Source organism: Chenopodium album, chromosome 16 (genome assembly GCF_948465745.1).
Source record: "Chenopodium album chromosome 16, dcCheAlbu1.1, whole genome shotgun sequence".
NCBI classification, from domain to species: Eukaryota; Viridiplantae; Streptophyta; class Magnoliopsida; order Caryophyllales; family Amaranthaceae; genus Chenopodium; species Chenopodium album.
The window spans coordinates 15,965,249-15,981,074 of NC_137849.1; the positions used below are offsets into that span (position 1 = coordinate 15,965,249).

A 15,826-nucleotide genomic window follows, 5' to 3' on the forward strand; every position below is an offset into this window, starting at 1 on the left:
GCCAGATCTTGGAAAGTTTGTGATGCCTATATTTTGTTATTACTCAGCAGGTGCAAATTTGGTGCAAATTTGGTCGAGATCTGAAGTGTTCTAATGGACCATTCTAATTAAGCTGTGATTATCACTGTAATGTGGTAATAATAAACTAGTGAACTTATGTCAAATTTTTGTTTTTTAATTTAAAGTGATTTTTTTAATATAAAACTGGTTTTTCATTAAATCAATTTCTTTGACAAAACTGTTTTAAAATTTAAATTTTATTTTTCCCTACTTTGGCATCGTTAACTTATTTGAAGAACTTAGACGAGCAGGTTCACTAAGTAAAACATTAAAAAAAAAAATGTCAATTTATTTCAAAGTACACTCACTTGAGTCACTTAATAGTTCATACCGTTGTAAGTTGTGTGTACCTTAAGAATGCGATTCCACAAAGCAAATGATCGTATAGATTTCCAAGCAAGATTAGAGAATGCACTTTTATAAAACGAATAAATAGATACAAAAAAAAAAAAAAAAAAAAAAAAGAAGAAAAAAAAAATTGATTTTATTAAAATCTACATTAATGTGAAAGCAGAGAAGTTTTAGGAGGGAATTAGTATACCAATTGTGTAAGGAGCTCGTTTAATGTACATTGCCCTCTCCAATCTGTAAATAAGAATAAGATTAATGCACATCAGAAAAGAAAACAAAAAGTGTAATTACCTACACGATGCCTCCGTTGTGATCAAATTCACCAAATTTGAAAAAAAAATATGAGTAAAAATGTGAAATGAGATTTCGAATGATAAAAATGAAAAGGTAAGCGTGTGTTTCTGCATATATGATACTCTTGGGTGTTCCTACATCAACATATATAGCAATATTACCAAATCTCTAAAGAAAAAAAAATTACAGTAGAAGTTTATAAGAACAAAAAATTCTCCTTAGAGCAAATTAAAATCCAAAAGTTTAATTTATAACATATTATAACTTTCCTATACTATTATATAAACCATATGTTAATAATTAATATGTTATGTAATATACTTACAGAAAAGGGTTTTTCACAGCTAACTCTACTACTGAATTAAGATCATCCCAATTATGCTCATAATAAGCAAAATACTGCAAATCATTCCCGTCATTTGTTAGAACATGATCCAACATGCTGGGCCGTGTTGTACACGAAGGGTTTTGAGCCATATGATTCAATTGTTGCTGATGATCTGCTTGAAAATGTGCATTTTTTTCATCACCTGTAGCAATATTTTGAGTTCCTATGCAAACATTGTTAGTATTATTACTATTATTAGTCTCTTCGTTGGGGACGAAAAGATTAGTATAGCCATTGTTAGGTGTTGAGGATTGATGAGTTGCAAAGCTAATGTAACATTCTTGATTAGTGTTGGAATCAATGCTGCTTGTTTTTGAGCTTGAGTTTACAGCATTCTTTTTGTTAGATAATTCCCTCCAATCAGGTGTGTGCCTTTTGTTTCGCTTGAATATTCTACAAAGTGTCCATATCTCCTGCAATAATAATAAAACCTGACATTAAAAACAGTATTCGATCTCATATCTAAATAATCAATATTTAATTAATAACCTAACTAATTGACGTGTGAGTTTACTTCTGGGTGTAATGAAAAACCAAACTGTTACTTCAATATACAACGAATTAATATAAATAACTAGCTTAGGCTCCGTGCTATGCACGGTAAGTTTAATTTTTTTAAAAAAATTAATTGTATCTAACAAATAAAATTTGATACAACATACACATCAATATATTGAAAATTATGTTGTAATAATATATATAAAAAGACAAAGCAAACAATTAATACGAAGTATATAATACCATATTTTTGATTTAAAAAAATAGTTGTAAGGGTTACTCGGTCAGTGTTAAGAGTTATTTTACTCTTTTACAAGCGGCTATATAGTGTAATATGCTAAAAAATTTAAGTGACGCTAAAGTAATTTCGTTAAAATCATTTATAATCAATTTTATTATTACTTTTTTGGAAAAAATATAATAATAATCCTTTTAAAAGAAAAATAAAAAAGAGTTAGAATAATATTTTAGGTAAATGTGTATAGAAGAATTAAGAACACTAAATTAAAAAAATATATATATTTATTACAAAGATAATATGAAAGATTTGAAATAATATTATGGAGTATAATAGTTATATTATACATATATTTGAGCTAAAAAAAGATTTTCACTAAAAAGGAAGGGAAATTTGGAGGGAAAAAACAGTACCAGGATGTGACATGTGTCACCCCGGTGTCTGTTTTAGTATTAAGTTATTGATTCTTACTTAGTATTACATGTAAGTTAAGATATTGTCATAGTGTAGATAAGTTCAAATAATTTAAATTATAAGTACGTGAATGAAATATACGCATCTGGCCTTAAGTGAAATTAGACATGAAATTTATTAATCGTTGCATAATTCTATCATGCATTCCTAATTTTATAATAAAGAGAAGTAGGAATCTAATTAAGGGACGGAGAGAGTATATTAAATAAAGTCATTCATCTCTTTGTCAAAAAAATAAATCATTCTTCCTAAAAGTTCATAATTTACTCCATCCCTTAAAAAAAATCTCTCATATACAATAATAATACTTTGTAATATGATAGCACATATCTATATTAAACAAATGCTTCTACCATTTACAAAATATATATGTAAAAAAATTAATTTGTTTACCGTTTCATGTAGAATTGTAGATACTAGATACATACTTCGTATGTCTGAACTTTCAATTTAAAATAACATCATGATTAATCCTTTTCATAAAATGATGAAATAATCAATCCCTCGATTCAATTAAATTGATTATTAATTTGCTCAACACTTAAATATCTTATTGTATATTTGATATTGTAACCAATAACCTGGGGTGCATTTATATATAAATACAAGAACGAAAAATGATAATTGTACTTAGCTAGTTTTTTATACTATATTTCACTAAGTCCAATGATTTGATGATTTCACTTTGATGCCCTATCTTTTGTATTTTTCTTCTCTTGATGCCCTAAAATATATGTCATGATCATTTAAAAAAATTAATAAACAAATTAACTTCTTTAGTTCATTTCATTATAAGGAAAAAAACAATTAAATTATTCATGTCTGTAAATAAAAAAGTTTACCTTTTTTTAGAAAAAACATTGACACCTTAGAGCAACTCCAATGACAAGCTAGTTTCACAATTAGCTTGTCATGTCACATAAGTTTTGAAGCTAATTATCATTTTAGCTACTTTTTGCTCCAATGGCTAGCTATTAGCTTAGTAGTAGTCGTTGAATAGAAAATACATGAAAATAGCTTAATTGGTGCAATGAGCATTTTATTTTGGCAAGTTTAATTCCCAAGCAAATTAGGTTTGCCAAGCTAATTGAGTTTTCTAACTCCAATGGTCAAGCTAGTAGTTAGGGAATTATTGAAATTGCAAGCAAGTCCCTAATTACAACCATTGGAGTTGCTTTATACTTCCTCTATTATTTTGATATTGCACTATAAGGAGAGGGTAAGAATTTTATTTATTTATTTTTTATTTTGTTTTGTAGGAAAAAGGAAGAGACAGAGGAAACTTTTTTCCCATGTGATTACAAGAAATAAAATAAAAAAACAAGTACGTGTTAAAAAATAAAGGTATAGTATTAATTATTTGCAATGTAAGAAGGAATGTTTATTTTCCTAAAATGGGTATGGTGTAATATACAGAAAACTTCCTTAAAAGATAAATGGTGCAACATTATGAAAACACAGAAAGTGTTTTTGTTTAGTCATATATTATCAGTTCTTCAAAAAAAAAAAAAAAAAAAACCTCTTTTTCTCTTTGCTATTACACTAAGTAGTGGATGTAATTTAATTCTTAAAGTCATAACAAAACTTGTGTTTACTTTTGGCTGTATATGGAGTTTATGTAATTTAACTTTAAAATAGGATGCACTAGTAATAAAATTTTCCTATAAAAAATTAACTTAATTAGTATTATTTTGATGTTTAAAAATTAAATTAATTTAGGGAAATTATTCCGTGTATCCTTAATGTTTTGAAAAATGCACTGTGTACTCATAAAAATCTTTAAATGCACTGTGAACTCTTAAGGTTTGTAAAAAAAAAAAAAATGCACCAAATACCCTTATCATCTAACAAAAGCACATATCACTAACTTCTCAAACTAAAATCATACCCACACACTAACTCTTTGTTGGTACTTTATATTTATACAATAAAACCGCCTAATACTATACATTAAAATTTGAACTCCAACTATCATTCTAAATTCTAAACTTTCAAGTGTTAGAATTTGATTTATTAATTAAGTTTATTTGATAATAAAATGTTTTAGCATTACAGTAGCATTACACTACAATAATTTAATATAATTTGATGCTTAGGGGATCTCAATCTAACAAAATTTACATTTGTTACGATTTTTAGGAGTATTTGGTGTTTTTTCTTACAAACCTTAGGGTTACATTGTGCATTTGAAAGTAAATACGCTTATGAAATTGTATGAGACAATGAATCAAGAATGTGAAAAATGGTTGGATCTTTGCATTTGAATTCTTACCTCTTATCATGGTTGGTTCTTATTTGACTTTGTTAAATATAGTTTGTCCGTTAATTGTTAGTAGATGTCGTGTGACAATCTTTTGAGACTTCTTTAATAGAAAAGAAAAAAAAAAGGGTCAGTGTATATGCTGTATGCATGACGAGTTACCTCTAGATTTAAAGTTTAATACTCCTTTTAACCAAACGAGTTAATTGTTTAATTGCCACGCTTGATTATGTAACATTTAGTCAAGAGCATTATTGAGCCATTGACTAGTCTTAATATATTGGTAACTTTTTAGGATTATTTATTTATTTTGAAAGAGTGGCCTCGTAAATTAATGCTGCTATAATAGACTACCTTTTTTAATGACTTTCTCTTTTAAATAATGTCACATTGGTATTTACCATACATAACTACTTATATATTTTTTTAATTCATCCATTTTGCATTGATTTACTCATTTTGACCTATATATTTTGTCTCACAAAATGATTCTAAGTGAGAAGAATATTATACTCCTTCCGTTTCATAATGTTAATCACATTTAGAATCTTTTAACTCTTAAAAATTAGAGGGAATATTCTAAATTTCTCTCTACATATAATAACAAACATAATCATATGAGATATAGTTTTATTTGTCTCGATGAGTACTTTATTAATATCTAATTTTTATAATTTTTTCTTGTGTGAGATTAAAGATATTTGCAATAAAAAATTTACATCGATATATATAAATGAGACTAACATTATAAAACGGAGGGAGTAGAATAAAAGGAGTAATAATAAGCCATGTCTCTCTCTATACATTTATACTCCTTAATTTTAAGATTCTTGTTCTTAAACCTTAAAAAGTATTAATCAAGTAACTTATATAGGTCATAAATAATGAATTATATTGCTTTATAACGTGAAAGAAATAAAAAAAATCAATTACAAATTTACCTAATGTACAGTGAAAAACATTGGTTAAATAAAATAAAGGGAAATTCTCAATAGTAGCTATGTAAAATTACACATTCTCAATGGTAACAAATTTTTTTACAAATTATCACAAATAGCATTACTTTTGTTAAGATTCTCTAATATGAAAATATTTTTGTAATTAACAAAAAAATTAGCTTAATTAAAAAAATTAACCTAATAATTAGCAAAAACAAACCAGCCACCCTAGCCAAGACCCCATCCACCCTGCCCCCACCCCGCCACCCTGCTCCCCACCTCGAATATCCCCCGCTGGCGCATATGACCCCTGAAAACCACATCGGCAGCGGCGATACCTCACCTCAACCCCTCGAAACAAATTCCGACACCACGCATTTCAAACCTCGACCACCAATTCCGTCAAAAACACACAACAGCTGCGCATCACCACTGCAGCCCGCAACCTCTCTTCACACCGCAAGTAGTAGCGAGCAATCAGCTAGCAATTCAACCCCTGCAGCACCACATCGACATCAATCAAACCTCAACCAAGCAACATTAATTTCTCCCCTGACTCAGCCAGCAACCAATTGCTCCAATCCACCATCAATTACAACAATTCCGGCCACCAATCGCAACTAGGACTTCAATTGATGCTCCAATACCCAGATGGTGTGCTCACGACGACAATGACGAACCCACATAAATGCAATCGAACTGTGATTTAAAAGGAGCTTGACGATTGGACGACGGTGATGATGAATGGTTGGTGATGGTGTGAGATAGGGAATAATTTCCCATTAGAGCAACCCACTATTTTGGAGCATAAAGCTGACAATTTCAGGGGTGATGTGTGCAGGACGGGGGGTGGCCGAGGTGGCAGCTGAGTAGGGGTTTGGGGTAGGGTGGCTGGGGTCTTGGGTGGGGTGGCTGTTTTTTTTTTTTTTTTTAAAAAAAAAATGTATTTATTAGGTTAATTTTTGTTTATTAAGCTAATTAGTTGTTAATTACAAAATTATGGTCATGTTAAAGAAACTTAACAAAAATAATATTTGTGAGAATTTGTAAAAAATTTTATTACCATTGAGAATATGCAATTCTACATAACTACCATTAATTTCCCAAAAATAAAATAAACATTGGTAAATTTCAATATAACTCATATTTGATTGAAAAAGTGAAATGTGATACTACCCCTATCTATAAATATAATTAAAGTAACAATTGTTGACATCATTCCCTATTTAAATTGTACAGATGTCAAGTTGTGGTAAAAAAATTTCTCGCCTAAATCAATTGCTGACATCATATTCTAATTTTTATTTTTACTTTTCTTTTTTTTAAACCTTCTTATTTTTTACCTTAAATTATTAAAATATATACGGAGTATTTTTTTTGAAGACAATTATTATATTACGAAGTATGTTATTTTCTATATTTTTTTTTACATTATTATTGATTTATATATATAAAAAAAACTATCTGGTTTCCAAATATAATTACTCCCGATTTAAGAGTACTCTGTATTGCATAATTTGGTTAAAATTTTACTATCTTCAAAATTATTTAGATCTAAATACCATTGCAATTAATGGTTTGAAAATTTTTATGTCGTGCATTGCACGGGGCTAATTTAATTTATAACTATAGATCACCGTGCATGGTACGGGATCTAACCTAGTTTCATATTATAAGAAACTCTTAACTACAATTTATCTATACTATATATATGAAAAGACAAAGAAGTTTAGGTTCCACGTGGCACCTTCCTCAATCAATTGAGTTTTTTCATTCCCGTGCTTAAAAATATAGCTTGGTACAAGATTTGAACCCACAACATTAAATTTGAGAAACATAACGAGTTATTGGCCCGGACAATGCCCCGTATCACTTTAAAATTGTAAGTTTGATAAAAACTAAATTTAAAAGGTTAGTGTTCAACAATATTTATATACGTGAATTAAAGTATAATAGTAAATTTAAGATTGATGGGTGCTTTTTTTTTTTTTTTTTTTTTTTTTTCACTTACTTTTACGTAATAAAAAAATAACTGTTTTGTCAAAAAAAAAAAAAAATTATTTAAATGTTATGCAATACTTGGTATAATTGCTTAACTGATATTGAATCTCGAAAATTAGCATCTAAGCTAAGGTATCAACAACCATTAGTGTGTGATGTATGTCTTAATGTGCAATTATTTAGAAGTTAAATTATATTGGAAAATTAAGTGAAAAGGTTACACATATGAAGAGTCATAAGGTAATGAATGATGACGACACATAAGCCATAAAGTGACACATAGTGCTCATGTGGCGCCAAGTCATATAGAAGAATGAACGGTGATGCATGACGGTAGCATGTTGTCCATTTGAGTTTTAATAATATTATACTCCGTAGATGTTAGGCACTAAGTTATTGCCTTATTATGTGTCATTCTATTAAAATTAAATATAAATAAATAAAGATTTCAATAATCATGGAATTAATGCAGTAACTTAGGCATCGTCCGAGCCTAAAACTAGTTTTTTTTTTATTTATTATTTATTTATTTATTTTATTTTATTTTTTATTTATATTAAAGGCAGGCCTCTTTACCCACCATGCATGGCCGTTAATAGTTCTACCAATTATTAATGACTATCATGCATGTATGATTTATCTAACTAATAATTAAAAAAATTACTTGTATCAAAATTGATCTCTATATTCAATTGACTCACTACATACTCTATCAAATAAGTGCAAACACAAAACATGAACATGTTTACTTACAGCTTCTAGAGCAGCGTCCTTAGGGTTGGCTAAGTTAGCTTCATCTTGTTGTTGTAGATCATTGGGAAGACGAAACTCATGCATCATCCAATCGGTTTTAGTGCCTTTTCCAGCACTTCCGCGATAGTAAACTAGTGACTTCTTGAGGCCAATGCACTGGGGGCCTTCCCCTCCGTTGGAGTAGATCGGCCTGTCGATCCCGGTAGCTTTCCAAAATCCAGACCCGGTTACTCTATTAGGTCTAATGCTGTTTCTGTACTTTCTTCCCCTTTTGCAGTAAAAATACCACTCTTTATCTCCTATGCTGCTACTTGCTTCTGCAATTCACGTATATAAAATCTTAGTTTAAAAATAGATTATGATAATATTGATAATTATGATACAGATACTAGGGATTAGATAGTTGAAGATGAAAATATTATAATATTTTACGCCCTTAATTATCATATACTTCGTATGTATTGAGATAGAGCACTATATTAAAAAAAAAAGAAAAAAACATATATACTCCGCGTGCATGAGCTAAGTGTAGCTTGTGATATAGTTATGGAGAATTTTGCAAAGTATATTTTGTATATCATTATCCGTTATAGCTCCCTTTGATCAAAACAATAAATGAAATGGAAAATATAAAAGCATATAATTACACAAACAGAAAAGCAACTAGCAAATCATATACAAGGAACACTATATCCAAGGAAAGGAACATACAAGGAGCCTAACATTATCTGTTACAACAGTCATTTGAAATATGACTATCACATTATTTATTTTACTCTATAATATGGACATAATTAGTCTTCTAATATCTACAATGCAAATATAATTTTTAATTATTTTTTTTTTTGTTTTGACACATAATTTTTAATTATTTTAATTCAACATAAAATAAATATTTTTTGAGAAAGTATAAAGTAAAAATAAAAATTACGTAAATGAAACTAAAAATTTGATAAATAACAAAAATGTTGTTGAATAATACTATTTTATACTAAAAATAAAGTAATATAATTTATTTCTTGGAGAAAAATATGTCAATTATAATCTACATAATCATTAAAATATTTTGATAGTCATATTTCAAACGATCAATATAAAATTTTCATAAGGAAATGAGCTTTATTTCCCACGTCACATTTTATGTAGTTTCGGGAAAGTATATGCGAGGTATGTTTTAAGTATAGATAGATATATAAGCCATCTACATCATTATAAATCATATACTTTAACAAAATCATACATGACTATATTTTCTTTCTTTATCGACAAATCATCAAATATATTCAAAGTGGATCATATAATATAAATATTTAAAGTCAAAATATTGCATATAAAAAATTATTATAAACTTAGACATAAAATGTCCACATGAAAAATGAAGAAATAAGAGGATCGACGGATAAATCTTATCGGCTGCTTCACGTACTTGTGAGTTGTGATGTTTAAATGTTAAATTCACTTCAAGATGGAACCCCAATTGAAATTGTCTTATAGGATTTTAAGATTAACCCTAATTGGGTTTGTATATGATTAAAATTTTCACAGATTATTAGTGTCGATTGTCATTAATAGTGATTATTATATGATTTGACATGGTCAAAGTTGACAACATACTAACACTTGATGGTCAAATAGGGTGATCTTACTGATCTAATCTTTGTCTTTTTACTTTATATTGGTAGTAAACTTTAGTTAATAATATTGTACATCTTTCCCCAAGTATTTTCTGTTTTGCATTTGGAAAAATTGGAAGGAAAATTTGTAGGGACATATATGTTCACTATTTTATATGGAAGGACCTTATATGTTTACAGTGGTCTGAAAAGACCTTATAAGTTTATTTTGTTATTTGGGGGGACCTTGAGGTCGAAATCCGACAATAATTGACTTTTTTTCTTCGACGTTAACCTCTCACGTGACCTTAAAAAATGACCCTTTTTTTTTTTTTTTTTTTTTTTTCACGATTTCCCTCCAATTCCTCCTTCTCCCTCTTCTAATCCCTAAATAGCACAAATCAAAATAAGGAAATTTGAGGGAAATCATGGAAAAAAATTTCCAAATTTTATTTTTCTTCATATTTAAACTTTTTTTTTTTTTTTTTTTTTTTTTTTTTTTTTTTTTTTTATCTTTATGAATTTTTTCGAAGTTGCATTATTAGAAATTCATAATGAAAAGTCCATAGATGAATTTCATCTATATTAATTACTCCATACGTGCTTCACATGCAACTAGTAACAAAGATTAGCTTGCACTATACTAAAGAACATGTATATGTTCCTATAATAAATTTTTAAAAAGGATTAAAATTAATCTTATAAATTTTATTTGTAAATGGTTCTCTTATTTATATCACATGATCAGAGGTAAAATCGTGTATATTTGAATTTCACAATAATCTTACAGTTATATGGTTCTCTTCATCTCTTGGTTTATATCACTATGATCAGAGGTAAGTTCCTGTATATTTAAATTTCACAATAATCTTACAGCTATATGGTTCTCTTATTTATATCACTATGATCAGAGGTAAGGTCGTGTATATTTGAATTTCACAATAATCTTACACTTAATTTATCCATAAAAATGAAAGTAAAGAAACTTATAATTCAAATCTATATATTCAGTAAGAGTGTAGTAATGCATACTTGCAAGATCCCAAGGGTCATGCTTGTAGATATCAACCTGCTTAATGATCTCAATACTAAGGGGACGTCGCTTCTCAACCTTCCTCTTCAAGTAAAACGACACCAGCTCTTCGTCGGTCGGATGAAACCGGAACCCCGGAAGCGGTCCTTCATGATCGTCGACGACACCTCCTTCGACGACGACTACATGTTTGCTGCTACTACTCATTGTTTCCTGCTGCATATCATCCTGAATACTGCAACTCTTCATGCTCTTAACCTCCATAATACTATAATATTATATAATAGCTAGCAACGAACTTGTTAGTATTTATTTTCCTTTTGTTGTATGAAACATATACTTGTTGTAATACTTCATATTTTGAGAAAATAATATAAAGGATGGAAGTATTATTATTAAGTGGTGGTGAAAACGGCTGAGTCAAGTCATGAGGATTGACTTGTTGGGTCATGAGTTGAGGAGGGGCCATACATTTTAGAAACTTTCTTTCTTTTCTTTGCTTCGGACCATATCATTTTGAAATTTCTTCCTTGAGACAAAAATCCAAGATTTTTGCCTTTTATCCTTATGATGTATGCAACATCTAGAAACAATATTTAGAATTTATAAATAATCCTGATGTATGTGTGTACCTCATTTTGACTTTTCTTTTGTTAAATCTCTACTATTTCCTCCGTTTTTATTTGAGTAAAGTATACAACTGGGGCCCAAACTTTGCCAAAATGTAAATATAGGGGACTGGGTTTGAACAATGTAAAAGCAGGGGACTATGGATACAAATCCGGCTAAGCTTACCTTCATTCACCGGCTACCATACTGAATTAATAACTAAATTATTTTTTAAATTCACTGACATGATTTCAGTACATTTGGAAAGCTATTTAATGCAAACTTTGCAGCAAAAAAACAAGTTGCTGTAGTCCAACAAAATACTTTGAATTTTTTTTACAAAATTCCATAAATACAAAGATTAGCCCTTGATTGCCTCCAAACTTCGAAATTTAAGCCTGCAAAGTAGATTGGTTTAAGTAAGTTAATACAATGCTATTAGTGAATTCTGTTTAGTACTTGTATAATTTGTAAAAATTCTAGTATGGTCACTCTCACAATGACCATCACTATACTTAATTCTCATAAGTCGATTTTTGATTTTTTTTTTTTTTTTTTTTTTTTTTTTTTTTATTTTTTTTTTTAACCTTGGTCAAACCTTATTTTTAGTAATTTCCTTTCTCAATTCATTTTCTTATTTTCCAAAATTTAATTAATAAATTTCTGAAATTGTTTTTTTTTTAATTTTCGAAATTATTTTATCAAAATCTAAATTTAATAAAATCCAAAATTAATATTAAACAAAAAAATAAAAATCGAAAATTTGTTCTTCGTAGTTCATCGATGTTCATCAATGTTCTTCGTAGTTCTTCAAAATTTTTCATCAAATAATGAAATCAACCACGATTTTATGTTCCATGTACCTTACTTTCATACGCGCATCAATGGAGACTGAAAAAATAGGCTAGATTTATACAACCATTGCGTAATTTTTTGGTATACAGAATTGGTTTCTTTCATCCTGTGGGTGGGTTCTTAATCTTTGAATAATAGAATTAAAGGGTTGCGAAAACGGCAGTTTTATATAATCGAATTAAAAAATTATGAGTTATTGCTATTATGGGTTCGTCATTCAAATCTGACAAGAAACCGTTTCAATTTTATTTTATTTTATTTTAATTTTTTTTTGCGTAACCCTATTTGATCCAAAAAAACCAAGTGCGAATTTAAAATATTGTTTGTGTATGAGGTATTTACTTAAAAACGTATAAGGCATTACCTTTGCAAAACAAGTTTATTAATATATATGTACGACCATACATTATTTTGGACATTACCAAACATATTATAATTTATTAACATCTTGTTATCTTCTTAATTGATGATGAATATGACTGTGGTCTTCACTACACAAACCACACTTCATATTAACCAAGTTTGATATCAATGATATAAAAATTTATGTTCATATACTTCCATAGTGGTATAAATATCTAAATCATGCTACTCTATAGAAATTCCATTGGCAACTAATGTATTAGACCTTTTTAACACTTATTTAAGGGGGTATAGCATTATGTGTAACATGTTATTCACTTTGCCACATATACTTCATATTAATATTTATGTGTAGCATGTTATTCAGTCAGAATTGTATCTAGTTTATGGCCCCAATTGGTTAGGTGAAAGATTGTTATTAAAATGAACTTTAGTTATTAGTTTTTACTTCTTAAGATGAACCTTAGCTATTAGTTTTTACTTTTTAAATTTAAGAGTGAAAGAGTTTAAATATAAATAGGTAATGACCTAAATATTAACAGGTTAAAACCTGTTGTACGTATATATAAAACCTTAGTCAATTAATTGGTATATGTTTCATTTAAATACTGCATTGAATTTTTCAAACTAAATTCAAAATTTTTAAATGACCGCCCTTATTTTTAGCTTGTCAGTTACAAAACCAAGTAGGAATTTAACATATTGTTTGTGTATGAGGTATTTACTTAAAAACGTATAGGACATTACCTTTGCAAAACAAGTTTATTAATATATATGTACGACCATATATTATTTTGGACATTACCAAACATATTATAATTCATTAACATCTTGTTATCTTCTTAATTGATAATGAATATGACTGTGGTCTTCACTACACAAACCACACTTCATATTAACCAGGTTTGATATCAATGGTATAAAAGTTTATATTCATATACTTCCATACTGGTATAAATATCTAAATCATGCTATTCTACAGAAATTCCATTGACAACTAATGTATTAGACCTTTTTAACACTTATTTAAGGGTGTATAGCATTATGTGTAACATGTTATTCACTTTGCCCCATACTTCAAATTAATATTTATGTGTAACATGTTATTCAGTCAGAATTGTATCTAGTTTATGGCCCCAATTGGTTAGGTGAAAGATTGTTATTGAAATGAACTTTAGTTATTAGTTTTTTACTTTTTAAGATGAAACTTAGCTATTAGTTTTTACTTTTTAAATTTAAGAGTGAAAGAGTTTAAATATAAATAGGTAATGACATAAATATCAACAGGTTAAAACCTGTTGTATGTATATATAAAACCTTAGTCAATTAGTCGGTATATGTTTCAATTAAATACTTGTAGTCACTTGATTGTGTCTCCCCAAAAATCAAACTCAGTGATGAATATCTTTTACGTCATTGATTATCGAACGAGGTGAAATGTGAAAGAGTCTCGTGATGCACTCGCTTTAATAAAAATAATTCTTTCTGTTTTTGAAAATATTTCCTTTCGTACCTTATTTATGAAAAATGTCCAATCTAATTTAGTTTGGTCCATGATATGGGTCCAATAATAGTGTAGCATGATAGGGCCCGAAAAGAGCTTTCCAACGATATATTATAAGCCTAATTCTGATGAATAATGAGGAAGTTATGGCAAAAATACTAAATTGGGCCCAAAATGATTTTATATGGCCCAATGATCAAGTGGAGGGCCCATTAATTATTATTCCTAAAGTTATTAGGAATTACTTTGATTTTCTAGAATAAAAAGGTTATTTTAAATTCTAATGGAATTATGATTAATAATTATACTTTTATATTATTTAGAAAAGATAAAGAATTTAATTTGAAATAAAACAAGTGTTTTAAAAGATAAAGCCGATTTTAATTAAGATGATTACGGAGTCTAATTACCTAATTATATTGGGAAAAAGACTCCGTACAGGATTTTTATCCTGATCGCGCCATCGCGCTGCGAAGAGCCTATCGCGACCGCATCGTGATAGGGTCTGTCGCGTCGCGATATCTCTATCGCATCGCGATAGGGGCTGTTTTACTTCGAGTCAAATTCTGACTCTTTTCTAAGTGTTCTGGATATTTTCTTTATAAATAGGGGCATTATTTCCCTGTTTTCAATCATCAACAATCACCTAATTCTAATTCTTTTCTCTCTTTAAAGCTAGAAGCTTGTTCTTTCTCCCTCTTTCTAAGTCTTCCCTTTTCGAAATACAATACCGCATTCACGAGTCTTAGACGCACCTAACCAAGCTCGAAATTGCCTTCTCCCTAGACGTGAAAGGTTGATAATTTCTGAGGGTTTGGTCCCAAATCCCTATTTCAATTATTTAAATTATTTGTTTGATTTAATATTTTTATTGAAGTCATTAACGTGTGTATTGTTTTGATAGAAAGAGATACGGGGCAACAAAGTAAGTAGTTCTATTGCTATATTTTTATAGAGAGCATGCTTGGATTATTTTAATTCCTAGTATCATATTAAGATGTTATTTATTGTTTTCTAATATCATAATTAGGTTGCTTCCTATTTTCTTCTATCATGTTAATATCATGTTAGGGCTAAAGATTTGATCTTTATTGTTTAGTGACATGCTAGGATTTGTTATTAATCTTGTTAGTATCATGCCTAGGATCTTGCTAATATTGTTATGCTTTATTGAGATTATGATGATGATGATTTGTTGTATCAGTGATGTTATGTTGCTTGATATTATTGTTATTGCTTGGTCACGCCCTCTCTTGCAGGTTTAAAGGGAATTTGTTCTTGAAATCACGCTTAATAACATAATTAATAATTTTATTTAAGCTAATGTGATTTTAATTCAAGTGATCACCAATAATAGTTTTGTTTGTGCATTAATATTCAACCGACATAAATTAAACAGGTTTAGGATTAATATATTGATTGTATGTTAGTCAGAAAGCGCACATGAATATGAGAAGAATAAAGTAGAGGGCTACTTAGGGCAAGTTCAATATTTTTTAGGTTGGATTTGTACCTTCATCCCCGAATATCCAGTCATGGTTCAGGACCACTATGGAGTTAGCGATCTCATGGATCGTGAAGGGGTGTAACCTTC

At 28.9% G+C, this 15,826-nt stretch overlaps 1 protein-coding gene across 1 annotated transcript; it reads right to left on the minus strand.

The window, feature by feature from the left end:
• Window positions 1-902: 902 nt before the first annotated feature.
• LOC145584959 (transcription factor JUNGBRUNNEN 1-like) lies at window positions 903-11,329 on the minus strand. Its single transcript, XM_081641741.1, has 3 exons — window positions 10,901-11,329; window positions 8,256-8,572; window positions 903-1,506 (listed from the first exon to the last, which is right to left on the minus strand). The coding sequence occupies exons 1-3, from the start codon at window positions 11,163-11,165 to the stop codon at window positions 1,027-1,029; spliced, it is 1,062 nt and encodes a 353-aa protein (XP_081497867.1). The 5' UTR covers window positions 11,166-11,329; the 3' UTR covers window positions 903-1,026.
• Between the last annotated feature and the right edge of the window lie 4,497 nt (window positions 11,330-15,826).